At 49.4% G+C, this 27,410-nt stretch overlaps 1 protein-coding gene across 1 annotated transcript in view; it reads right to left on the reverse strand.

The window, feature by feature from the left end:
• Nucleotides 1–4,914: 4,914 nt before the first annotated feature.
• ANTXR2 (ANTXR cell adhesion molecule 2) overlaps nucleotides 4,915–27,410 on the reverse strand; it is a 76,868-nt gene continuing 54,372 nt past the window's right edge. Inside the window, exon 17 of the mRNA XM_057382505.1 lies at nucleotides 4,915–6,747. Coding sequence (XP_057238488.1) covers nucleotides 6,709–6,747 — 39 coding nt within the window. The 3' untranslated portion in view covers nucleotides 4,915–6,708. The remainder of the gene's footprint in view (nucleotides 6,748–27,410) is intronic.

Genomic DNA, 27,410 nt, shown 5'->3' on the forward strand with positions numbered 1-27,410 from the left:
GTGACCCTTTTCCAACTGATACCTGAACTGGCTCTTCTCAGAGAGCCCTTTGCAGTGAAATGTGTTGTTTTATACTGTACATTTGTTCTCCCCTGGTGGTACAGAGTGACCTTGAGTTCAGCCTTTCAGAGCAGGGCGCAGTGTAGTGAGGAGGTTCCACAGGGAGGGGCTGGGCTGAGCAGAGCCCTCCAGGGCCAGCCCCCATTTCTGTGCTGTGACAGGAGAGCCCCTGGCTGTCCCCTGGCCTCATCACACCTTGCCATTCATCCCTGSCTTCTCCCCAAACAACCACAATGGGCACCCTCATCAAGAGAAGTTCTGCAAAAATCGTTTTTGGACCATGGAGCATTCTTTTGCAGGGACACAGTGTCCCTTCTTCCAGGGTCTCACCCCACAGAGCTCTAAGGGAACTTGGGTCCATACATCACCCTCTCTGGCTCCAAACTCCTCTCACTGCTGCATCTCCTCCATWCCTAGCATGTACTGAATTTCATCAGAAGCTTAGAGATGCTTTTTATGAGGAGCTGTTCCAGGGATGAAGCCTATACAGAAAATGAATGCTTATTACTGGGCAATTCTGATGTAATTTGAAAAATATCTATTTCTGGCCTACTTGTTCTTCCTCAGCTTACAGAGAAACCAAATAAAAAGCATCGAGGCCAGAGCTCTAATGAGATTCACTTTTTGGACATCAGATTACTACAATAATGCATTTCACACTGTTGTTTCCTAATTTGCCTAATCAAATAAAAGGAGATGAAGCATCACAGAGCCCAACCTCCCCGTTCCAACAAGGCAGTGCTGAACCCATCACTTGGCGCTTCAGTTAATTTTCCCCACACAGGTTGGCCAAAGCACATAATTTAATCAGTGTCTTGCTGCTCTGTCAGTAGACACCATCTATCCCAGGGGCTGGCAATCCCAGGCAGCTGTCCTGAGGAACACAGAGCGGATGGACGGATGGATGGATGGCCTGGAGAGATTTTGGGAAGGTGGGGAAGGCATCTCAGGCCRCTGCAGTCCATGCTGTCACAGCAGGGTGTCAAGCAGGCAGATTCCGTGCTGTGGTAAATCCATGCTCTAGTGCCACAGTTGGAGCAGACGGGTCTCCCGGGTGTCCCTGTGCCCTCAGGAGGTTGTCCATGGAAGTGAGGGCTGTTGCTGGAGCTTGGACAGGTGGCCGGAGTCAAGGTGGGGCTTGAACCAGTGGTATAGTCAGGGAGGAGTCTCTCCACGAATTAGCTGTGTCTTGTTTCATCCCAAAATGGGAAGCATGCTGTTTAGAACAAGTTTTCCTAAATGTCCTGCTGAGCAGTGCTGCAGGGAACCGGGAGCTTTTCGGGTACTGCCCGGTTCACCACCCAGAACGAAACAGTTCCACTTGCAGAACCCAAGTGCTGAGACCTGGCATCCCTCTCCTGGCTGTGCAGCAGACCTGTGCAGCAGGACTGGTGCCATTGCTGATGCTTTTCTCTCACCATGTGTTGGACAATTTAGCAGAATTTGAGATRGTGCTTTTAAAGGAGAATCAATCAATGGGTTGGGTTTGGGGTTTTGTTATAATTCATTGTGAGTCAGGAATGGTAGGTCAGTGCTGGTGACATCCGAGCACATCTAAAATTTGTATCAAAACCCATAAAAGTATGAAACTATGTTTGAGTTCTGTTTCCCAGGAGATTTTTCCTTGGCTTGACTGTGCTGAAGGGTGCATACAGCTGTACAGGTGGGATTTTTGTCTCGGAAGGTGCGTTTGTTCCCAATCCCAGTGAGGATGGCTGTGGTTTGTTGCAGTGGGTCCCTGGGCCTTCCTGGCACATCCCAGAGCTCCCCAGGAGACAGCCAGCAGCCACAGACCCCAGCTGAGCAGTCCTGTGCATTCCCATTTGGGAAAATAAGCTTATTTACAAAATCAGGCGGAACAAGCAAATGAAAAAGTGTGAATTAAATAATACGATTTGGGTGCAAACATGGAAATCAAGTCTTGCTTTTCCATGGGCTGTGGAGCCATCCTTGTAACACAGGAAGAACCATTGTGAGTTCACTGCCAAAACCAAAAAAACTATCAAGTTAAGGCAGTTTCTTGCATCCAAAGTTCCTCATTATATTAAAAAAAAACATTGCAGCACAAAATTTTCAAGTGCATCACAGGACCCACTTGCGCTGTTAAACAGATGGCACCTACACAGGACCCAAAAATATGTAACAATTTTAACTGAGCCAATGCAAAGCAGATTTGTGAAATAAAATAGGACATGCCAGGTCTAATAAGGCCCTCCCTAGAAATTGTGACGTTTATTTTGTAACGGCGCGAGAGGTACTCAGAAGCTGCTCCTTAGCAAATGAAGCATGGCCTTGACTTGCTCACTGCAGCCTCTGAAGTTCCTGTTCAACACACTCTCCTTGCTGTGGCTTTTCCTGGGAGCACTGTGCCCACCCCTTTGGCCACCTGAGGCCATTTGCCCCCTGTCCTGGTTTGGCACAGCTCCATGGGCCAGAGCCCTGGGTCTTGGTGAGGACAACAGTCAAGCCCCTTGCTTGGGCACTCGGGAAGGGGATGTTGCTGTGGCCACACCTGAGCTCAGCATCCGCAGCAAGGTGCGCTGTCGTCTGTGCCCATCCTGCTGCCAGGGCCACGCTGTGATGCCCATTTTGGATGCCCATCAGTGTATAGAGGGGAGGTCAGATCTGGGTCTTGCCTCCAAGCACTACAAAGCTGAACTGCCCAATTTCCCCTCACCACCTCCTCTGGTGAAGGAGTGGTTGCATGAGCTGAACTGGGAAGGTAGGTGGTACCAGTGCCTTTGCTGCTTCTCAGTGCACTAAGGGAAAATCCTGTCCTGCAGCAGAGCGGGATTCCTGCAGTCATGAGGCAGCACGTGGTGACACTGATCAAGTGGGGCTTTTTCCCTTATTCACACCACTGCCTTCCTTCACATTTCCCTGCAGTCTGATTTGTGGCCACTAAAAGAGCCAATTCTTACACAGCTGGAAAGGGAGGCTTGGTCTGAAACGATTTCATACAGAATTCCCAAGTTACTCCTAGAGGTGCAGGAGAAACAGCAGAAAGCAAAACCTAAAACTTCCCCTACTTAGAACTTTCACCTTTGCTTTTCCTTAGAGTATGTCAGCATCATTCGAACCATGAGGACATGTTAAAGGTGACAGCAGTGACTGGGGCRGTCTGATGCCATCCCAGGTTTTACAGAAGCCAGACACCTGTGTCCTGCAAGTCTGTGAGAGTCCCAGGAAATGGATGCAAATGTGACTGGCATGAGGTTCCATTGCTGAGAGGGGTCAAAGATAACCTTACCTTTGCCTCTAAACCCCAGCACCCCCAGGAGTGGGAATGCATATCCATGCGGGAGTGTTTCAGTGTGATGAGGCTGAGTCAAGTGTGTAACTGCAGTGTGCAAGATGCAGAATTGTGGTGTYGCATTAAGGACTGTACGAGGAAGAAGGACTTAGCACAGAAATTTCCTGCAGGAAAATCCCCAACAGGAATTAGTACYGGCCAGCCAGGGCTATCATGCAGTGTCTATGGCTTGGGATGAGCCTACATTGTGGCACTCCAAATTCCCTTCCATTTCCCCTTGGATGAGCCTGACCTGGCTCCCCTGGGTTACACAGCGTAGGTTCATGCCTAATGAATGTTGTAGTTATTGTAAAATCAAAAGAATTGGAAGGAAACACTGCAAAATTAATTTTTAGTTCAAATGAACTACAGCAAATTAATTTCTGCTATTACCAAAACGTATGAAAGATACACAGCCTTGTTATATTGAGGATTCTCTCATTCCCATGAATCCTGCCTTGCCTTGCTGGTGAGAGGAGCCTGATGGCATTGCCGGACACTTTGTACATGGCTCTTCAGGGTTCTCTTGGGCATTCTGAGCCTTCCAGCTAAGGAAGTCTCACTTGTGTCATTTGAATCASTGGATTTTAAAAGTATAAGTAATTATCACCCTACACCTCTTGCCCTCCAAATTATTTGTGATGGACATTCCATGCTGTGTAATAAGGAAACTCTGGTATTATGTGCAACAAAATGCCAAGTATAACGTGCTGTGATGTTGTTCCAGTTAAAAGGGAAAATCTGTGCAGAGACCCGAAATCCGGTTTTGCCTGGGATCTGCCATTTTGTGAAGACTGCTCATTTCATGGTTTTCAATGGACACAGATAAGCAGAAAGGACAAAAAAGGGGTCAGTGGGTTTCTGTTTCTTTGTCGTGGTTGGTTACAAATATTCTTTGACAAGCAGCAGATAAAAGCAAAGGGAAAACCCCCTGTATCTGCATGTTGTCCTGTCACACAGCGCAGCTCGGAACGCGAGCCAGCACTCCAGTGATACCTCAGAATGTGTTGTGTACATGGGAAATGGCAGAAAAACAGTAAGAGRGAGCCGATTCTGTTCTAACCTGGCATCTGCTGATCTCAGTGCTTCCTATGCCACCTCAGCAACCTGAGGAGCAGTGCAGGACCTCTCACCTGTGTCYTGGCACACCTTCCCAGTGGTGGCACCTGGTCTGGTGTTGGGCTGGAGACTGCACAGAGGTTTAATCAGGTGCTACAGCTCAGCCAAGAGCTTGCTGGTTGAGCTCTGTGGGTCAGATGTCCCCAGCACAGAGTCAGTGCCACCCAAGCTGTGGTTCTGCATTGACTGGGCGTCACTTAATGGCTGATGCTCCACACAGCGTGAGCACCGTCCCTACGGTGCCCAAAGGGTTCTCCCCAGCCATGGAGAGTTGGGACCCCTGGGTGTGGCTGCGGTGGCTTTCCTGGCCACGCTGTGCACGGGAAGGTGTGCGGCCTCTGGAAGCAGTACTGTGGGGTCACCGTGGCACTGAAAACGGAGCTCTGAGCTGTGTAGATGATGGGGAGACTATGGGGGAGGAGAAGACAACAATAATGATTGAAACTTAGATAATAATTTTATTTATACTCTAATGTGCAGACACGGCTGTTGCTGATGAGGCTACCAGTGACATAAATAAACTCAAGCAGAAGATGTAAGCGAGTGGATAAATGTAAAGGCATCTTTGGGCAGTGCTGCAGACTTGGACATGGACCAAGAGAATTATTTCTGTCCCTTGTGATTCCAGTGAAGAGCACAAAGGAGATAATTAGCCCAGGATGCTCCGCATTGCTCTTTCCATCTTGCGCACATTCATGCCCACCAAATGTGAAATGTTCGCCTTTTCCCCTCCAACGTGATGGTTGTTGAACTTATTTTTAGTGTCATTTGATAAGCCTCCCTGCTCGCAGAGAGACATCCCACTGACCCAGCCACTGGTCATTGTCTATACCAGTTCCCATCAAAGCGGGCGCGCTTTGTCAGGTTTCGACTCGAATATCCATTCTGCCTCTGAAGTACAGTATCGAAAGTGACTGGATCATTTGAGCCTTTTTCTTCAGCTGCTCCCTCCTTCCTCCCCCACAGTGTTTCCGCTCACGCTAACATAATTTGGCATCGTCGACGTGACACGACACTGGTTTTTCTAAAAAATTATAATACATACATTGTCGATGTTTTGTGATGGCCGGCGCTTCCGTAAATTTAATTTCCGAATTGATGGAAAGAGGTCTTTCCCACTGTGGAATCGTACCCAGTGTTCGGCGCCCCCTCCGCCACTGAGGAACGCACATACAGTAATAGGTCATTCAATGTCAAAAGGCATAAAAAAGATGAGCAAAATCTTCACAGGCTGCTGCTTGCTGTTGCCTTTAATTATATTAATTAAACTTTGAAATTCTCATGCAAAGAGAGTTGCTGGCTTGTGACGCTGAAAAGCCCTTGGAGATTTGCGGGGGGGAAAAAACCCTGAGATACCAGCTTTGTGGCTACTGCTTTTTTTAATCTGAAAAAAAAAATACACAAGCCTACGACTKCTAGGTATGTTTATAGATGATGATGTTTTATGCGCTACTGAACTGTGAATGCTGGAAAGGGGAAAAAACCACCAGCCACAGTGTCAAGGTCTTGAAGCATCAGTCCCTCCAACTCAGCTCAAGATCTCTGCTTACAGGCTGTCTTCCCGCGGAATAACGCTCTAGTAATTCCTTCCTGTCCCGGGTGCATAATGAAAGAAAGGTGTCTTCAAAAACTAAAGGGCAAAGTCTTGCTCGCTACTGATACCTCGAGGCATCCTGTCTACATTTTGTCATGCGTGTGCACTTTTCAGTGTTAGAGTGACAAGATTTCCAGTCAGAAGGTTCCCGTAAGGCATGACGGAGGGAGCTGGCGAGGGTTGGGGATCTGACATGGCTCTGAGGCACTCGGCTCTGCGCCTGCTTAGCCTGGTGGGAATTGTTATCCTGTGCCCGTGGCGCGTGGTCCCTGTGTAAATACCACGTGCCTCCGCCACAGCTGAGGTACGCTGCGTCTCCGCTGAAAGCACATTGCGTCCTGAGAATCTGTAGTCTTTAAAAAACTGCAAATAACAAAAATAGAAAAGCATTCTCATCTTTGGTGTCTGTGCTGTCCCTTTGGTGTTGCACAGTGCCAGGCACACGCGGCAGTGCTGCTCTCCAGGGCGCGGGCAGAGCACCAGTGCGCAGTTGGAGTGCGGGCTCCTGGAGCAGGGATGCAGGAACCTGCGGAGCTCAGGCTGGAAGATGGTCCAAGGGATGCGAGGAAGGGCTCGGTTCTCTCAGCTGGGTAGGACAGTGGCAATGTGGCTGTCTCTCCTCCTGGTATCCGCTTCTCCTCCTCTACTGAGAGGGAACTCGGGTGAAGTTGATACAGCGGCCCTGAGGGAAGAGAGAAGCTGTTACTGATGGAGTAGCACACACACAGAGGTTGCTGGATGCTAGAAGGAGGCTGTAATGAAATTCAGACGTTTGGGAAAATAACAAACCCATGAAAAACCTTTTAAGAATTAATGGAAATTACCCAGAGTGAGGCACCACATTTGCCTTACAAATGCAGGCTCTAGGCAAGCGCGAGGGCATGGGTGACACATTCTGACACTCCCAGGCCTTCTGTGAGCATAATTCACAAATTCTGAGAAACTGCAGTGAGCAAACCCAAACCCATCTGACCGTGGGAAGGGAAGAGCATGGGGAAGGCAGATCCTGCCCCCCGGATCCCCCCCGAGCCAGCTCCTCACGCAGTGAGCATGGATAGATGTGACTGTTAGTTAGCAGAGCTGCTGCTGGTCTGAAACTGCATTTTATTAGCAATAACCTTATCTCTGCATCTACAGGCTCTGTACTTGGGATCTGTGAATTGCTGTGCAGAAGGAAAAGGGGTTTCTCGTGATGCCATATCCAAAAATGGACACCACTCACCCCGCCCCCCCCCCATAAAGGGGCCCAGGTGAATCCTGACAGCTTTTGGTGAAGCAGAATGAAACAAACCCACTAGCAAAATCTTAAACCTTTTTTATTCACTTGGAGCTTATTTAAATGCCTAAGCTCCCACGGGGTCATGGGGTGTTGGAGTAGGGTATGCTCCCTCAGAGCAGCTCTCTGGCACAGCAGCAATTCCTTGCTTTGGTCATGGGCATCTGTCAAGGATGGTGCCACATGAACAGCTGGGTTTGGAGCAGGCAGCACAACTTGTGCACTGAATCCTTATTTCTGCTGAAAGAGATGCACTGCCGGGGGGAAATTACTGCTTTCTGCTCAAACCTGGGAGATTATGAAATTGCCAAATGAATTTTGGGCTGGATTTCTTATTCCTATCATTCATTTCATTTGATCTCTGGTTTTTCTGAGTATCAAGGAGGGTGATAGCGTAGTTATCTGGCATGACTCAAGCAGATCTCGGCTGGCATGAGAAGGGGCAGTGTTYTCATCAGGGGGTTTCCTAATGTTTCACTTCTCTTTCTGTCAGCTGTTTAAGAAATAAACAACTGGTGAAAAGGTGGGGACAGGGACTGCCACCATCTGTATTATAAAGGTAGAGGAGATACAGAGAGATTAATCATGGAATCCTTTAGGCTGGAAAAGTTTTAAGATCACTCAGTCCAACCATTCCCCCAGCACTGCCAAGGCCACTACCATGTCCCCAGGTGGCACATCCACATGGCTTTTCGTGCCAGGGTGAGTGGTTACAGGCAGATCAGGGAAAGAGGAGAACCTTAAATAAGCAATGCTTATTCTGGTCCCCCATGCATCTCCCACATCTCTGTCCCCAACTTTCTTATTCCATGACTCAAGGAGAAAGGAGGAGAAAAAGAAGTGGTGTGGTCAGGCAGTCTCCTGCCTGTGTCACTGATAGGGAAAATGTAATCTCAAAGCCCTAAGAAATATCAGCTCTCCAAACACTGTCAGCATCAGACAGTAACAGGCAATAACAAATAGGCTGCCAGGTTAAGTGGGAAATTCAGCTATTTGCATTCTAGATGGGCAAACTGAGGCAGGCAGAAAATAAAAGGCTGATGTTCACTTGTTAGGGGTTCATGACTTCAGCTCAATATGAGCTGCAGATTTTCACTACTAGAAACTCAGTGCTGTGACCAACAGCACTGTCTCCTGCTAACTGGTGTGGAGAAAAATCTGTAGACTGATGTAAGTCCTTCCTCGAAAGGCATCTAAAACCTCCCATGCAGCGATATCTGTGTCATCAGTGAGAGCAGCTTTTAGAAACAGAATTGTACATTTTTCTTCTGATTAGTCTGACCTTTAGAGAAAGAACTATTTACTTAAGTAGAAGCACTATTTACTGAATATTAGTCTCACCAGTGTGGTTTTGGCCTTCCCAATGAAAACACATACRTTCCATGCAACCAATTCCACCCATGCATTCCCATCCTGGTGGCATTGCCAGGATACCCCAGTGTGGGGGGTTACTGTTACACTTGTGTCCCTGTGCTCAATTAAACCGTCAATCCAACCAATTTGAATTCTGACGTACCATGCCTTGTAAATCACTGGCTCATAAACCTTAAYAATACCAACATGTAGTCAGTATGAAATTGCACTAAATTAGTGGTTTAGCACTAGAGTAATTAAAAATGAGTTATGCATGCATTCTGCAATCTTTGTAGGGAACATGGGACCCGTCTCCATGCACCAGATCCAACAGGAAAAAACCCACCCGTCATGCTTGCAGATGCACCGCAGGTACTGCAGGGGAAGAATGTGGCAGGTGTTTAACAGCACCAAAAAAGAGGAAAGAGATCTATGGCAAGAGGTGTTTACCTAAGAAGGAATTCTTTTATATTACATCAAAGACTTATCTTTAATTGTTGAATTTCTTAATGAGTCTAAGCTACAGGGCAAGGTGGAAATTCTCATAGGGCACGGCATCTCAGTGAGTGGGTGCTCGCACCAAAGCCCAGGCTGGGGCCTCACCTGGCACCAAGAGGTGCCTGCAGGAGCAKCTGCATGTCCCTCTCGAAGCCCACACAGCTCTGTGGGCAGTGCTGGAGGCAGGGCAGGAGGAGAGATCCCTCTGGGATAGTGTCCACTGTTAGCCTGGAGCTTGGCCATTGATGGTGGCGAGCCAGATATGACAAGCACTTTTTGATGTCTGTGTGTGGGAACTGCTGCTGTCCCATGATTCAGTGGAATTCTGAGCTCCAGCAGGGGCAGGAGAACATGGCAAGGGCTCCTCTAGAGCCCCCTGAATCTTCATCAGGAACTCAGGAAGGGCAGGTGAAGCAGTCTGGATCKGGGATGGGATGTGACCACACTGAGCCTCCAGGCTGAGCTGCTCTGCCTGGTCTCAGGTGCTTGTCCTTGCATGTGACCGGATGCCTTTAGCATGCCAAGTAGCTATCCATGGGAAACGTTTCCCTGGGCACTGCTGATGTGTTCAACATCTGCCTTAGCACCAAGAACAACTGCCTTTCCCAGAGGAGCACTTGGCAGTGCTGCTCTGCCAGGACAGTTGTTGCCCCATGTGATATCCAGTGTCCTAAAAGCTTGGCTTCTCCTGGCCTTGGAGGACTGAGAAGCGCACTGCCATTGCAGATACTCGTGTGCTCCTACCTCAGCTGCAGTGTCCCATGAAGAGCACATGCCATCTTGGGATTTGGTATTGATGCTGCACTCTGTGATCGGTGCCTGCAGAGCCGTGAGGAAGGAGAGGCCCTCAGAACAGTGTCCCTCCCGAGACATAAGTATTGAACACTGTCATTTCTGTTGTCCTGTCCTCACAGAGCATCTTTCATCCCCCATGGGGTCATCCCTGCAAGCCCAGCCTGTGTTCCTGGGGAGCAGTCTGTTCCTGACAGCCACCCAGGGCAGCCTGCCCAGGCTGCTGCTGCACTCTGGGTCAGCAGGCAAGAACCTGCCTTACCTAATTCTGTTTCTTGTCACACTCACTGTGTGGCCTACCCTGCATTTTGCCTTTCTGTAAGGGTCAAAGTTGAGGACAGTGGGTTCTTCCCTGTAGCCCTTGCAGTTATGAACAGGACTGTGCACATCTTTTGCTCTTTGCTAATGCACAGAAATGGGCCCTATCCTGATTTCCAGATCCCTCTTCAGAATCATTACGTCCCTGTCTGCCRCTCACTGGGATAATGAATGTGCCTGGACACCTGTGTTCAATGGTGACAATAAAAGGTAAAGCTGGGAGAGATTCAAACTGGGCACTGAGGTGCCAGTGCCTGGTAGCACCTGCTTCAGAGTCCTGTTTCCATGCTGAATTAAAGCTGGCACTTCCCCTGGGCAGTGGGAGTGGAACCAGAGTGCCTGTGCACGGCWTAATCCCGCTGGCCGATAGGGCCCTCAGCAGCCTCCCTGTGCCGGAGGGCAGAAGCAGCATTACCTGTGTCACCTTGCCCATCTCCTGGGCATTACAATTCCCCTGGCATTAAATCAGACCGGTCCTTCCCTGGCTCTGCCACCTGGGATGTATTTCAGTTACAACACTCACCCCATTAATACCCACTGACAAGTGCACAGCTGAAGGGAAGTTTATATTTTCTTTTAAAATAGCTCTTTACTGCAAAGAAGGGCTGCTAACCTACCCATCCTGTGCAGCTCTGAACAGTCCTCAGGAGTGGAGCTGGCATCTCACTCCCACTCGCTCTTTGTCCCCCACAATGCATTAATCCCTCATCCCAGAGTCCCAGGAAGCTCAGGGCATTGTGGGCATTTGAAACCGGCCTTCTACGCTGCTGACCCCGAGCCCASTGCTGTGCTGCCAGGCTCTGTGCACCCAGACCTCTGCTCTGCCCAGGCGTGCTGCCCCCAGCACATCTGTCTGATGTCMGGCAAATCCATTGCTGGTTTCCCCTCTCAGCTGTGGCAGAGCCCACACACTGTCATTCTGCAGGTACCCCTGAGCCCTGCTGTGAGAGTTGGGCTTTAACCCCTGGAGAGCTGCCTCACAGCACTACCTGCTGCTGCTAGGACCATTTGTCACATAATTCATCAGCAGTAATTCCTTCAAGGAGTGCTCCGGTGTTACTGCTGCAGGCACGAGGATCTTTCGTGGGACTGCCTGAGGCAACTTTTCCCTGGAATTCCTGAATTGCTGGCTGAAACACCCCTGACAGAGCTGAGGTGAGCTCTGAGCTCCAAGAAGACTGCAGGGTGGGCTCAAAGGCTTCCTAAAGTAACAGCAACATTATGAAGAGAAAGCAACTACAAGTGAATGGTGCTGTTTGGGCCCTAACAAGAATTTGGTTTTACACTTTAACAAWTTTTGCGAGCAGCTTCAGTGGAAAGGCGTATTAATTTTTGTATTTTCCTCAGATTTATGTAATGTAACCTCCTAGGCGTATGTGCATGAACCTCTCGATCTTTGCCAGCAACCCCACAGTCCTGGAGGTCAGCCTCCAAAGGTCACGGGGTCTGGGGTCCAGCAACTTGGTTTCACAGAGGAACCCACATAYAGGCTGCTGTGAGGGGAAGATGCCAGCACAGTTACAGGTACCTCACAGCCACCTTTCATCCCTTGGACCTGCTTTAGCTATGGCAGTAAAGGGCAGGAAGACAGGACTAAGTTGTTTTAAAAGGTAATTCCTTTTGCACCTGAGAAATGCTGTATTTTGGAGCACTGACAAACCAAACCTGCCAGGGAGAAGTCCCAAAGATGCTGGGTTTTAAGATTTTTTTTTTTTTTTTCAGTGCCTGTGATTTAGACAGTGTGTTTGGAGCAAACACTGAGGAGGGCAGGGCAGGTGTATGTGTGTGAAATGCTGCTGTTGGCACCCAGGTTGGCTCATACCCACTTCGTACCCTCTGTGCGGATGGAACTGCATCTACCTGCTGCTGCCCTGGGAGTCGAGGATGTTTGCCGAGGTATCTTTAGTGTGCTGGCAGCTTTGAGGAAACACCACTAGAGCAGCTTTTTACTCACTAGCAGCGTTTATTTGGCAACTGGGCACATGGACAAGTTGGCACAGTTTCTCCRTCTTAGGGGTGTGTGTCACCAGGGGTGTATCCCGTGGGACCCCRGTGCAGGGGCTCTGCAGCTCCCTGTGCTCTGTGGCACCCAGGGAGTGCCACCTGCACTCCAGCTGTGTCCCGGTGCCCTGCACCCCGTTGTGGGCAGGGCAGAATGGTGGTGGCACAAGGCTCTGGACAGCCAGYGAGCGGGCAGGAGCCAGTGCTCGGCTGGTGTCAGCATTGGCCGTCCTGCCCTGATGTGTTTGGGTAGTAAAGAAGGGAGGGATTTCTTTCTTTTGCCAAGTTTTCCATGACTGCTTTATTCAGCAGTTCTCCAAATAAACTCCTGCCTTGACTGAGAGTGGTTCTGACAAGCTGCCTCTCCTGTGAGCCGGCCTTCCAGGGCTGGGAGGAGGGAGTGCCGAGCTGCTGAGCTGGCCGGTGGGCCTCGGGGGAGGATAAAACTGGCTGCATTTGTAGCATCTGCTTCAAAAGGAGGTTGTGGMAAATATTTTATTCAGCAGAGCTGGAGGTCTTCTGTCTCTAGAGGGCAGGAGTTTGTTGTTTTCCTCGTGCAAGGCAAGCATTGCTTATGCAAAAGGAAAGGATGTGGACATGGCTTGGAGAATCCCTGCTTTTCCAGCACAGATCCTTTGGAACAAGGGCCTTGGCCCTTGGCGCTGAGCCTGCCTTACTCCYAGCACTGCTGCCTCCCTGGAAGTACCCCTCTGGCCTGGCAAGGTCTGACCCCTTTGCTGAAGGACATGCTCTCAGTTCCATTGCGGGCACCTGCCAATGGAGGGCTCTTCTCCTTCAGCACTCCTCAGTCCTTGGAAGGCAGACAGAGGCCGTGGCAGTGCCAGAGGGAAGGTGCTCCGTGTCCTGGCGCCGGCCCAGCGCAYACCTTGCCCAGCATGGACACTCAGCCGCTCACTCGCGTGCTGCAAAACCAGGACACAGCTCCTGCCATCTCYGCAGTGTCGGACAGAGCTGTCGCTGGGACAGCTCCTTCTCCTGCCACAGGACACTGCGGGGTCAGATTGTGCTTCTTGCTTCTGGCTGAAGCTCTGAGAGCCACACGTGCAGCACTGCCGCGGGCAGGGAAGAACAGGAGAGAGGTTTTCTTGACACATCTCTCAGCTCTTTGAGCTCCTCCAGAATCTTCTGGGATGAATCCTTGCTGTGAATGGGGATCCCATTTATGTTATTGGGGGGGGGGGGGGCTCTCTAGACAGACTGACAGTGGGCCTGATCTCCATTGCCAAACGTTTCCTCATGTCAGCATCCTAAACAACCTTTTAAGTTCTCTACATCTTTTTCAGGAAGAAAAGATAATCTGCTACTATAGAGGCATCACACTTCAATTCTTGTAGAATCAAGAATCAGCCCACTAACACCATAAACTAGCAAATTCTGGTGCTTTGGGGCCTTTTTGTCTGTAAGGACAAAGAGTATCAGAAATAGGGAGTTCCTAGGGTTGGCACCTCTAAAGCATAATTTAAACATTTCCATTGTTCTTCCTTTGTCCCCTCTGTGCAACCACTGTAAGAAGAATGCAATTTATCCATCTCTGAAATCAGGCATAGCAACAGATGAACCAGAACTGTAAGAAGACCCATTCTCGTCAAACTCCACATCTYCTCTATCATGACCTCAACTCAGGCCTCTCCTAAAATCCCTTTCCTTTAGGAATACTGATCATCTCTCACCTGGGCCTTTCTGGATAGACACTCTTTCTCACATGGCTCAGAGATGTCAGGTCCAGGTTCTCTACGACTGTAGGTGCGTAAGTCAGTCGGGATTRTGTTCTGAGCCCATAACGGAGCAGTGGCACAGCATTCGGACCCCACCCCAAAATCCTGGCCCATGGGTTGTGCAGCATCTGACTGGCTTGCTGCAATGGCTTTTAGGGAGAAAAGGCAGCCCAGTTCTGTGGTATACAGGACACTTTAAACTAGTTATCATACAACTACTATGACCAAAAGATCCACTGTAGAAATTCTGTGGGAAGATGTCAGTTTGTCTGAAGCAGTAGGCAGGGTTTCAGTGGGGGCTCTTTGGAGGAAGATGAGCAAGGCTGTGGCAGGAGGGTGCAGCTCCCTGGGGTTGCTCATTTGGCTGACTCTGGCTTTGGCTCTGGTTCTGCAGGCAGGAAGGGAGAGCCCAGCAGCACCCTCGCTCTGCAYACACACCTGCACATGGCAGCCCTTTAGATGCCACTGTGACCGAGCTGTCCCAGCCCTGCAGCCTGGTGACAATTCAGTGCTGCTGACASCGAGCGCTGGGCCAGGAAGGATGTGGGTGCCAGGCTGCTCCCCACCCTTCAGCCACCTTGGCTTCCCTGGTACTACAAGAGTGAACTCTCCTCGCAGACAAAATCCCCAGCACATTGTTAGGCTTTGGTTGGAATGCAGATCCAAACTCAGATCCCTGTGCATGCCACCCCCAGCAGCATTCCCTGATTTTGTGCTGCCAAGGCATTTGCACCCCTGCAGGTGCCAGTGTCACKAACAATTACTAGCTCTGGTAATTTTTAGGCTCTGCTCCTGTGTGCCTTATTGAAAATTGGGAATAGTTTCTTTAAAGGCAGCTGCATAAGGCTCATGGCAYTGGGATGTGAGGGGTCCCTGGACTGCGCAGTGACAGTGTTAGGTCTGTCAGGGGCTCTTTCTGGGCCCCCCAGCTGGCCCGTCACACACAGTGTTGGCAGCCCCCAGGATGGGTGCACTGGGCTGTCCCCTCTTCCTGCCTTGGGAGTGGGGCCTGGGGGTGGAGGCTTTGTTCCCTGAGATGTTTTTCCTCACTAGAAGTCACTGCTATAGACATGCCTATGGAGATGCCCCAGTTCTCCAGCAGACAGAAGGTGTGTCCTGTGGAAACACCATTACCAGCAAGTACTGGAAAAAGGAATTTGGTGGGGTGTTTGCATGCTCTGAGTGCTGAGGAGGGACACAGTATTTATGGGATTTACTCCGTTGCTGCTATACCCTGTCCAGATCCCCTGACTCCCAACTCCTGTGTGCTGCTTATGTTTCCTCTCAGGAGCTCCCCCAAAAAACCATGGGAATGCTGAGTTTGTTCCRGTTTTCAGTTTCCACCTATGCCTTTTTCAGTTTTGTCCTTCGCTCAGTATAATCTGTATGAGTGAGGGCTTTGGAGGGGTTTTGTTACACATAAACCCAGAGATGGTGGCATTAAGTGCATTTTCTAAATTAATAAAGAAATCTGCTCGTTTGCTGTAGGGTTCCATTGTTGATTTGGGAACAGTGAGCTCTTGCAAATCTCAGCTTTCACCTTACCAGTCCCCGCATCCTTGTAAGTGCAGTGCAGTTCCTTGGAACCTGTTGGGGGTTGGTGCTGGCATCCCTTCACTAGATGACATTTATGCATTAGTGCCATCTGTGCCTGCTGCATCTTCTGTGAGCCAGCCCGGCCAAGTGACTGGCAGTTATCCGGGGCTGCACACAAAAGGAGAGGTAAGAGAAAGGGGGGAAGGAGGAAGAGTCAGTAAGGATGGCACCTGGAGCCTCCTGTGTGCTGTTGGCTCTGGTGGCTTGGGGGAGCACAGACCTGCACTGGGGTCTTTCCCTGCTACTGCTGAGTCATTTCTGGGGCTTTCTGTCTAAATAAGASAGAACTAAATACCTATTGTGGCATTCAAACCAGTTCTCCCCAACCTTGTGTTCTGAAGGAGAGACAGTGCCAGGACTTGCAAAAAGAATCTGCTGAGTTCTGGGGACACTGCTGGGCTTGGCAGTGCACTGTGTTTCCATCAGGGCAGGGCTGGGCTCAAGCGGTTCGTGGTTCTGTGAGCACTGGGGGCAGGAGGGAGTGCAGGGGTGGCGGGGCTGGTTTATCCATTTGATCCCCGTTCAGTGTCTCTGCTGGTAAAAAACCCTCATGTGTGAAACAGCCCCTCAGGAATTCTCCTCATCAGTAACGGTACAGGGGAGTGTTGGCTGCAGTTCCGTGCCAGGAGCTGAACTCTCAGCTCCCAGGTCCATGGGGTTGGAGTCTGGGCACGTGAGAGATCATGCACCTCAGCTGAAAGCTTGGATTGATCTGTCCTACACAGGCAGGTACAAAGTACGAGAGCAGATAGAAATACAAATGCAAGAGTTCTTACACTGAATATAACTATCTGGTAAGAATTTAGAAATTAATTATCTGGCTTAGAAATTAATTAAATAAAYGGAGTGTCACTCTATCCAGAAAAATAAGGTGCCTTAGCCTTAGATCAGCGAAGGAGCACATGAGCTCCTGGCAGGGGTGCCAAGCAGCCTCGCAAGCTGAACACCCTTCCTGACAAGGCTGGGGAGTAACACCTTCCTCTTCAAAGAGGACTCACCTGTGTGCATGCCTGGACACTGCCCAGAGTGAGGGAACCCTCCTTCTTGTAACTAGGTTTATCAATATTTATATAGAAGAAGTACATCTTTCTGATTCTGTTCTGAATGACCCACTTTCACACTGTGGCGTCTTTTACATTAAGAACACGATATTTGGAATTTAAAATTTGCTTTTTCTTTCTTTCCATATGTTCTGTGTTAAACATATGCTATTCTTTATATTTAAAAACTAGCAGCAGACTGAAAAAAAATTGCCCACATCACAAAAATATGTTTGCTTCATTATTCAAAGCTTCTGGGTTTCTGTAGTTTTTTACCAGGCGGGGGGAAGCACCCTGGAGGGCAGTCTCAGAATGGGAGATAACTCAGAGGAGCTGTGGATAGAGGGAACATGTGGTTCTCATTAAGGCAGGGATAAGGCTGGCCAGAGCTTAGAGCTGTACACAGCCTGGTTGAGATGGTGATGGAGTTGTCAGTTTTGGAATTAAGGAAGGAAGCCCCTCTCCTTAATTAAGGAATTAGCCTTGAGTATTTGGGTAACACTTGAACTGGCCTGTCCTGAAGAGCTGTGCTGGTGCAAAAGGAAAAGGAGCAGCGTGCACTGGGTGTGKAGATCCCTGCCCAGCACCCSCCAGCCCTGCTCCCTCCCCTCCAGGATGGGCTGACCCGGAGTTGCTCCTGGGTGTGCAAGTGCAGATGGCTTGGCTGGGGTGGGCACACACCTGGGCACAGCGCAGGGCCAGGCCAGGATGGGAATCCAGCCGCAGTGCTGAAACAGCAAGGAATGCAGTTCCCGCTGTGTCGTATCTGCCCAGCCTGGGCTCCGGGCTGGGGCCGGGGAGCGGCACTGCCAGCAACACTGTGCTCAGGGCCATTGCCAGAGCTGGGGGCCGCTCCCAGAGGCCACCCTGAGCCCTGGCTGCACTGGGCCGTGAGGAAGGGCACTGTGACATCTTCCAAAGGAGCTGTGCACTCTGCAGAGGGCCCTGGCAGCTGCGTGAGCACAGCGCAGCCTCTGCACTGTCACTGGGAGCTTTGCTCTGAGCTGCCCCCCGCCTCCTGCCTGAGGAGACACCTGCGAACAACAGCAGCAGGAGTAGACCAGAGTACTGAGGCATTAGAAAAACATTCGAATTATCCCACCTAGAGAGTTTCAAGCTGCCTCAGCGATCAGATTGGTCAAAGGAAAGAAAGGGCCCCCACAAAAATCCCTGTGTGAGAGCTGGGAAATGGCTCGGTTAAATGCAGTTAAGGTGTCGGAATGCCGTGATAGATGGTGAATTTGGAAAAGGTGGCAGGGTTTGTCRCAGCTATTACAAAACCGAATTGAGTCGTGGTTGCCGTGGCAAGGCCGTGTTTGCTGTACATGGAACTGAGCCGGGGGCTGCCCAGGACCCTGCTCCCCTCAGGTCTGCGACTTTTCCAGGACTGTTGGACTCACTGWCTGGGAGGCGAGATGGCCCAGCATCCTCCCGCTAGGTACGGGTATGTTCAACTTTATGAAATCACTGGTAATTTAGACCTTGTCTCTGGAATTACCTGGTAAATTACCACAGCAGCATTCAGAAGTAAAAAGCAATGAGGTGTGCACAATTGCCTTCCGAAGCTGCAGCCACACACGGACTGAAGCCTGATTTTAATTATAACATGGGTACATCAGTGCCTTTTCTACGTCCTTTCACTGATCAGGATGTCAGGTCTTTGCAGCTGAAAGCGTAGCAGAACCAAAGCCTGCACAGGCAATTAGAAACTTCTAAATAAAAATGGCATAAATGAAACATAGGTTCAATTATTGTAATTAGTTGTGTATTTCAAATTGTATTTTCAAACAGGTGTAGTTAAATGAGTAAAAACAGCTTTGTGAACTGTCCTCAAATGGCTTACATGCATTTAACTGCAGTTAGTGAAGGGCTGATTGAAGCTAAATGATTTCTAAAATTTTTAAATGACCCAGGCATGTTGTAAGGGGCCTTKTACCAGCTGTAATAAAATTTTATCCAGCTGGTCTCTCCTTTGCCCATGCAAGGCCTTACTGACATAAATGGCCCTTTTAAGCCCCGCTTTGCTTGTGTAAAACCCCCTGGTTCTAATTACACCTTTGCAAGAATCAGGGGAAGTTTCAGAGTCTGTGAATTACATCTGCCAAACAAGTATACAAATTCAAGCCGTTTTTTCCTGGACTAATCCTGGAGCTCAATTCACACAGAAAGGTGCACAAAATCCAAGAGTGTCATGTAACACTCCATTAGAACATGTGAAATGTAGAGATACTGAAAAATAGAGTTAGGAAATGCATTTGTAAAATCTAGCCAAACAAACAGAAAAAAAAATTCAAAATTCAACAAACCAAAATCCAACAAACCAAATCCCAGCAGGAGCAGCTGGAATGTGGTCAGTCTGCACTCAATCCAGTCTAATTCCAAAGCAAAGTCTTTCTAAAGTAGAGGCTGTTCATGCAGTGCTGCAGCCCTACTACCACAGCATTATGAATTAATGCCAGAGATGCCAAAAGGGCCCTTAAGTAGAACATGTCAACATGCAAATGTTGAGCGGGAGTTTCAGAGGAGCACTGAGAGCCTCCAGGTCCCCCTGGGATGCTCCCCACCCGTGAAGCCCTCGGGAAGCCTGAGCCCCAGCCCTGCTGCAGCAGCTTCRCTTGTGGAAGTGCATTCCCCTGCAGACCAGGCAACTGGTGGAATGGCCACTTCCCTGCCACAGGTCCCAGGGACCAGTGTGTGCRAAAAAAGCCTTCCACCCTGTAGGGAGCATGCAAACTCAACCAGGGCTTCCCACAAAGAGCCAGCTGCGCTTGTGCAAAGCTGCAGCCTTTGGGGAGGTTGGCTGGGGAGACAGGAACGAGTAACACTGAGAGAGGAGCACACGAAAATCCCTTCGCTGCTAAGTGAGGGATTTATGCATCACTGATGGCAGCATTTGGTAGCTTAGGAGAGCTTAGAACGAACCTCTTATTTGCTCAAGGCAGAGCCCAYGATCTGTGTAAGGTCTGCTGTGGGTGGGACACAAGCAGGATGGGCAAGTGATTCTTCTCCATGGGAGAAGTGATTCTTCTCCATGAAGTGTTCAAAGGCCTGTGGATGTGGCATCTGGGGACGTGGGGCATTGGCGGCCTTGGCAGTGCTCGGGGAGCGGCCAGACTTGATGGTCTCAGAGGGTTTTCGTGTGACTGCACCAAAAACTCCCTGCTGTAATGGGTCATTTCCTGGTGTGTTACTAAAGCGAGGCCTGTAGAAGCTGGGTGTGAAATGACACCAGGAAACACTCAAGGAAAGTATTCCTGTGCAAGCCTGAGCTTTCCTGTACCACGGGACTGTCTGTGCTGTGTTACCTGTCCTGCCCTGTGGTACATCTTTGGGAGGACGTTCTCACCATGGCTTTGCTACTACAGCTGCTGGGCAATAATAAGTGCTGCTGTTCTTTATCTTTTTCTTTCTACTTCCCCCAGACAAGTGATCTGGCTATACCTAATTAAAATGAGGGAAAAAAGTGGCATAGCTTAATTAAGATTTTAATTCAGTTAGAGCCTATAGGAATAAATCACTGCAGACTTGGTAGTGACAATCAGAAAATAGAGTGCCTGTTCCTCCTCTGTCACAGAGATGGTGACAAATGCTGAGGAATCCTGAGGAGACAGGGATGCAAGAGCTTACAAGCGCAGGTGTGTCTCTAACCCAGGTAATAACCCTGTGTTTGCACCTACACTGGACCAAAGTGCAGCAAAACYGGCTTTCCCTAATATAGGTACAATTCCCAATTCCGATGCTAACAAGAACCACAACTGTTGGATTTTTGGGTGGGATTTTGGGACATCGACCCGTTCTTTGGAAGCATAGATGAGAAATTGCAAAAAAATGTGGAACTTTGTATTTTTCCTAGACAAAATATTGGCTTTCCTTAGGCTTTAGTATTGCTGGTGAGCACAAGAATGKAATACAAACTCCTCTCAGCTGATGGCCTGACGATGGCAGGTAGAGTGAAAATGGATAGAAATGAGGGCCAAGGCAGTCTCTCCTCCTGAATCCCTGGAGAAATCCTGCTTTTATTGTATTCGTAAAATAAACCTAATTAAGATCCCCTGATGCAGACAAAGTTCCTTTGAGTAGTACCTCTGACTGTACAAACTACATGCATTTTAAAGCTAAAAACTGCAGTAATTTTAGCAGTTATATGATTTTTATAATGTTGGAATGTATCTTCGCTCCTTGGCCAGTAAGTTCTCCCCAGCAASTCTTACTCTCAGACTTTTAGCATAAGTTTTCAATTCCAGATGAGGAATTCCTTCAAATTCCCTCAAAGGAATTACCAGCACATTACCAAGGAGAAGGGACTGCTGGCTTTACAAGACTAAGAATAAAGAAAATGCATCATAGGATGTTGAACAGGCACAGGAAAGTGCMGTTCATTTTTCCTCACTGGGAAGTGGGCTCCTCCCTCAGCTGTCCTCAGCCWGGTGTTGAGGTCCAGGTTGAAAATTTTTGGCACAGGTAAACAGAAATGAAGCCAACGCTGGCACCTCACCTGTGCAGGGAACAGCAGAGGCTAAAGCTGCTTCCCCACTGCCCGGCCTAAGCTGCCAGGTCACACACTGCTCCTCTCACGTGAGCCCAGCTGCTGCGAGCAAGGCTCAACAGTCTGGCCCCACATGGATCGTGGCACTGACAATACTCCCATATGGAAAATGCTATCCCTGGACAGTGACAAAACTGTTCTTAAACTGTACTTTCCTTTGGAATTAATTAGCTCCACTGCATTTTCAGTCATACACTGTCACCTGAACCATGGATACTGCTGGACTGGGTATTCCCCTCTTTGCCTTGTTGAAAGGAAGAAAAGGAACCCACAGCAGAAAGAGGCAGAAATAATGCATCGTGCTGTGGCCTGTACCCTGTCATTCCCAGCTGGGTGAGGGTCACACACCCGCACTGTGGCCTGTCCCCTCTGTCGCTGCCACCCCCACGTGGGCAGGAGGAGCTCACTGGTCACACCTCACTCTCCAGCCTGGCAGAGGCAGCCACAGGTGAGAGGGGAGGCTGTACTGGCTTCTCCCCAGTTTCTACTTTAAACTGAACCCCTGTTTCTCTTGGGTTTTTTAAACCATAGAAGCAACGGGAGAACTCTAACCAGCAGTGTACAAGGAGACAAGCGCAGTGCTGCACTAACGGCTACAAAAAAAGAGAAATTCCAAGGAAAAGGCTGGGGCCAAGTTAATAAATGAAATTTCCATGCAGGGCTTCCAAACAGTGATGTTGGACTTGTCCAGTGGTGTGATGTCAGGCAGTAAGAACCTGTACCAGCCAGGGTCAAAAGGGATCTTCTTTCAAGACAGATGAATTCTCAGTGTCCTCTCTCTSGGGACTGTCCAGCTGCCTTCAACTGAGAACTGCCTGAACTCTGACCCTGGAGTTCTCAGGGCCAGCTCAGCTGCACAGCCACGCAGTTGGACGCTTAATAGACACAGCACTGTGAAAATGTCTATTATTTCCCTTCAGTGGAACACTTTTTAACTACAGCATCCAGTCACTTTTTATGGCATATGATGTCAAAAACACTTACTGCACAAGCAGAGATCTGTGTTTCTTTTGCCACAGACAATAAATCTTTAGTGTCTTCTCTTGCCACGCATCACTCCACTTGCTCTCAGGAGGCACCATACGCCTCTCTTTCCCTCTGCCTCTTCTAGCAAGGTCACTTTCCAGTGATGAAACAACTTTTCCAGAAGGTATAGTGTTCAATAATTAATACCTACTGATAATAGCTTCCCAAAGCAGCGCTTTATAAAGCTCTAATGCTCTTCACAGACTTGCAGTGGGAAGAGCCCTTAAAATAGATCTGAGTAGCAGATCTGAAAATAACAGCCTCAGAAGCTGGGGTGCATGTGACCGAATTTACACCATGCATACAGACAGACCTGTAGCTGCGGTGCCAAAGGAAGCCCAGGCCTTCCTCTCACACCAGGCAGCACCACTGCACTGCAGGTGTCAGCAGGTCGGGTCACCCTGGTGCGCATGCTCTGGTGGTGTCATCTCCTGAACAGGCACATCTCCTGCTGCTCCCCRTCCTGCACACACAGGCTGTGCAGGAGCAGGGTGCTCGGGAAGGTGCCCAACCACCGGCTCTGAGGGCTCTGCAGGTGCTTGGACCGTGAGTCACAGGTGAGGGACAGACCCCGATCCRGGAGTGGCAGCAAGCCCAGAGCACSGTTTCCCACCACTGTCCCSGAGTTCCCTTCTCCCAGCCATCTCATTACCACCAAACTGGCCTTTCCAGACTGTTTCCAGTGACAGCAGCCTTTGACAAAAGCACGGAAAGTGCTGTCCCTGAGCATGCACTGGTCAAACCAGGGGATCAGAAGTTTCAGTGTTTCTCCTGGCTGACAGGTGGTGCCACATGACACAGGGCACACGGCTCGGCCCTAACACAGTAGGTGAAGCAATCATTAACAAAACTACTCTTCACACCCATCTTAAAAACCAAGCCCTTCATTCCTTGAGTTTCTAACCAAGCAGTGCACATCTCTGATAAATGCCAGGTGCCTTTGTGTAGATCATTGTAGGCTGGCATTCAGATCTGACTTGGCTTGCTTTTGTCTGTGTATGGGGTAAAATCTCTGTGCTTTAAGCTCCGCAACAAGGAAGGATGTATTTGATGGGGGAAAACCTCTTTTATGTTGTACTTCTTTGGCACCAAGGGCTCTTGTCACTGTTTTTAAAGTTTAACACTCCCACTGTCATCCCCTGGAAATGCACTGTGAACCCCTTTGCCTGGACTGGTGGCCCTCTGCTTCCAGCTGGTGCTCAGAGCTCACCAGGGGCATCGCTCCTTCCCCCTTCGGGCCACGGGATGTTACATTACCTGGGGTTCAAATCACCTCAGCACATGTGCCTCAGTTCCCCTTGACCCTTGGGAGAGCCCTGCTGCTCTGCATTTAGGGACATATGGGCATGGTCCAATGGGAAGGCACATCCTCCCTGCTCCCAGGGGGACAGAGCACACTGCGTYACTCCTGACCTCTTGGATCCAAAACCTAAGATAACTCTCCTTTCTCTAAGCAAAGCATTTATGGGTTTATAAATCAGGAAAGACTGTCATCAAACATGCCCTGAGCGTGCCTCGGAGCATTCACAGAGTGCCAGCTGGGTATGTGGCTGGCTTGGAAAGAAAGGGCTTTAATTACAACCAGCATAGGAAATATACATTTAGGGAAAGGGGAAGAGTTCTTTCAGAGGTCCAATGGAAAAGTTATATCCATTATGTTCTCCTAATCCTTCATAGGCCTTTCTGYTGTAAATGTTGTTATTAAAGGGAAAAAGCTCACTGAGCTGCTCTAAACAAAGTGCCCCACAGAGTTGATTAGTCCTGATGCCCTGTAACTGCTGGGGCACAGCGATGTCACCAGAGGGGACCGATAGCTGCTCCAACGTGGGAGCAGGTGGGTTGGGAGCGGTGTTCCCAGCATTCCTGCCACTGCCCTGGCCATGTCACTGGGGAGCCTTCGTCTAGAGTTGCTGTTTTAGTGAAGGCATGACAGCAAATGGCTGCAGCTGGTTGTGGCTGGACTGTGGGAGGTACTGCATGCTTAAAACAGGCACCCGGATCTCCCCAGGAGGGCAAACAGAGCCGGGAGCAGGGCAGCGAGGCGGTGCTGGGACGCAGGGAAGCAGCCCTGGGATGAGAGGTGTCYCCAGACATCCCCTCTCTCTCCTGGGTGAGCAGTGGAGCTCCAGTGGCACTACACATCGAGTTTCTGGGGGATTCTCTAATGTCAGGGTGCTCGGCTGGGCTGGGAACATCTTCCCCAGAGTGGAACAATATCCTCAGAGCCCTTAGGCTCTGCTCACAATGTTGAGCTTTAAATAATCCATTTTCTTTTGGATCATAATATGCTTATTCTGTCCATCATTTTACAACCTTTCCAGATCTTAGCAGGTTCTGTGTTTTACTGTAACATAAAATACTATCCATCTACTTGGGTACAGAAAGATAAAAAATGTGCTATGAGTTCCTGTGTGCTTTGCACCTTCATGTCTCCTCTGCTCAGAYAGGCACAGTTTGCATCCAGAAAGGGAACTTCTATTTCAGAGTAGCAAAGAATTTCTGTTGTTTCATTGGAAAAATGTGATAATGAACTCCCAGGAAAATCTATTCCTTTTTCATTGGATCACTGTTTAACACTGCAGTGTGCAGCTTGCTTGGTCTAAGTAATAAAGACAGGGCAAGGCTGTCGGAGAAAACTGCAGACAGGAATGTGTCTGAGAGACAACCATTACCTGGGAAGGAGCAGTGCTGAGCCCCAGAGCACCCACAGCTGCAGCAGGGGAGCGCTGTCCTCAGAAGGCTGTCACCCATCCCCTTGGAAGGCTGTCACCCATCCCCTCAGAAGGCTGTCACCCATCTCCTTGGAATGCTGACATCCAGCCAGAGGGTTGTGTCAGCCATCCTGAGGCTGCAGGAGAGGGACACTGCTCCTGTTCCCTGGTCACCTGTCCAGCACAGCTTGGAGCCTGATGGGGCTGAGCCCACCTGAACTGCAGTGGCTGATCCTAGTTAGCATTTGCCCACCAGTTCCCTGAAGTTCCAGAACTCTTTTCAGAACGACTGAGAGGGACAGACTTGTGTGCACTCACAAACGCTCCATGAAGGGAGCAGCACCAGTAATTGTCACAATCAGTTGCATTAACTTCCTTGGAGCCTGTGTTTAATTTACAGGAGGCTGTGACACAGCCAGCCCAAAGGTCAATGGTCAGGAAATATTCTGGCTGTGGAACACTTGGCCAGTTTAAAATGGAAACAATTGAAGTGTTCAAGGGTTTTTGTTAATGCTTTATGGATCCTTACTAGAGAATGGACTTAAACATGCAAAAACTGATTTCAGCAGAGAAGTAATTTTGAATTATGGGAATGCAGTAAAAAGACTGGAGGCAATAAATATAATTTTGGATCACTTTCCTTCTCTATCTCCTCACTGCCTGCCTCCTATGCAGCAGTCACATCTAGCAGCATGTGTGCTGTAGCTTTTCCCAACTTTTGAATAGCTGTAGGGGAACAGCTCCCTACCCCTACCTTCTTTTGGATAATGTTGTGCACGAAAGGATTAACACGTGCAACTGCTTGCAGGCTGAAGAGCCTCCAGTYGGGGAAGGTCTCTGAACTCGGATAGCTGCCATTTATCCCAGGTTTATAACAACTCACCCTGGGTGAGTGAACGAGCTCAGGATGCCACAGCTGTGGCAGGTGACACCACACCTGCCAGGTGAGACAGAAACCCACCTTCTAAAAAGASCTTTTCCAAGGTGTTTTCACATGCCTTTGCTGTTGGTTAGAGGAGCAGATCCCAGTAAAGTGACAGAAAACCCAGCCGAGTTCTGATCACCTCATTCTGTCACCACCTCCCATCTCAGAGCCTCTCTAGCTCTGGTCAGTTATTTCCAACATCACCCAAATCTGCAAGATCAAGTGTTTGTGCTAATCTCCTCCAAAACGGCAGGGAAATCAAAGCCTGGACCTTTTAAAAGGTGGAAGAATACTGAAGAATACTCTCCCTTTAATCTGCCAAACCAAGATTGCCATTTGAATGCTAACCTAGATAAATGGCACATAAAATTGATCTGGACTAGTATGTGTATCAGCATAAACAGAGGTATGTGTGTTCATCGTATGGGAACATAACCTTTGTGCGATGTGGTTTTTCATTTCCATCTCCTTTTGCCGATGAGTGCGTGAATGCAAACGCTTCCTTGGCTCTCCGTGTGCGCTACCCATGCRAGCAGCTCCCCATACAGTGATGTATGTATGTGTAAATTGTGTGAATGTAAATATAGATAGGCCATATGTCCCCAAAGTCCCAAAAGAGCATCTGATGTTGATATGTAGACAGTGTGTTAAGGACCTTCCTAATTAATAAGCCAGATTAAAAACCTCTTGGCAATCAATTAAGATTAATGACAGAAGTCATTCTGTCTCCCCCTCCGCCCGCGTCTCAGGCTGTGAAAACCCCGGGTCAGGAAACTTTAATCCTGTTATCTGCTGCCTCCTTCATCCGCAAAGCCCGGAGATTAGCTCAGCGGCCATTCCCAAATCCCAGCCAGCCGCTCGGACAGCTGCCCTGCGCCGCCAGTTCACAGGGGAGGAATAATCTGGGCAGGGGCACAGGCCTGTGCATCACTCTGCTGCAGCTTACTCCATGAGAAAGGTGTCGTGAGGATGAGGAAAACAAATGTGTTTGCTGCCTAGGAATCCTGCACAGTGAAACACTTGGTGATTACCTGGTCTGTCCATGGAAAGGTTTCCTTTGGCTCACCTTGGGAGGCTGAACTGCTCATATGGTGGCAGCRAAGCTGTGAGACAGCTGTGGCACATCCGTGCTCCCCCCAGGACTGGCATTTCTTTCTCAGATGGCATTCATGGCTGTCCCCCTGCGCTGCCACACGGCCTTGGAACCCAACAAGCAGGTCCCTTTGTTCCTGCTCTCTCATTCCTACCAGTGCTCACAGAGGCTCGTTTAAGAGAGCAGCAGACTCATCTGCACCAAGGGAGGAAGTGCCAAGAACTGCTGCCTACGAAGCTGAGAAAATATCCCTGTTTCTCCTGACACCAGTACAACATCCTCTCTTCAGCAAGATGATCCCTCCAGCTTCCACTGACTGCCAGCAAACCCGGCTGCTGGGAGAGCCACTCTAGTCGGGATGGGCACCTGGCAGCCAGCCTGCCCRTCCTTAGAGCAGCCCAGGTTATAGGGCGAGGCTGTGACTCCAGTGACCA

This window comes from Malurus melanocephalus, unplaced genomic scaffold (assembly GCF_030028575.1).
Source record: "Malurus melanocephalus ecotype Western Australia unplaced genomic scaffold, MMel_1.1 scaffold_571, whole genome shotgun sequence".
Lineage (NCBI taxonomy): Eukaryota > Metazoa > Chordata > Aves > Passeriformes > Maluridae > Malurus > Malurus melanocephalus.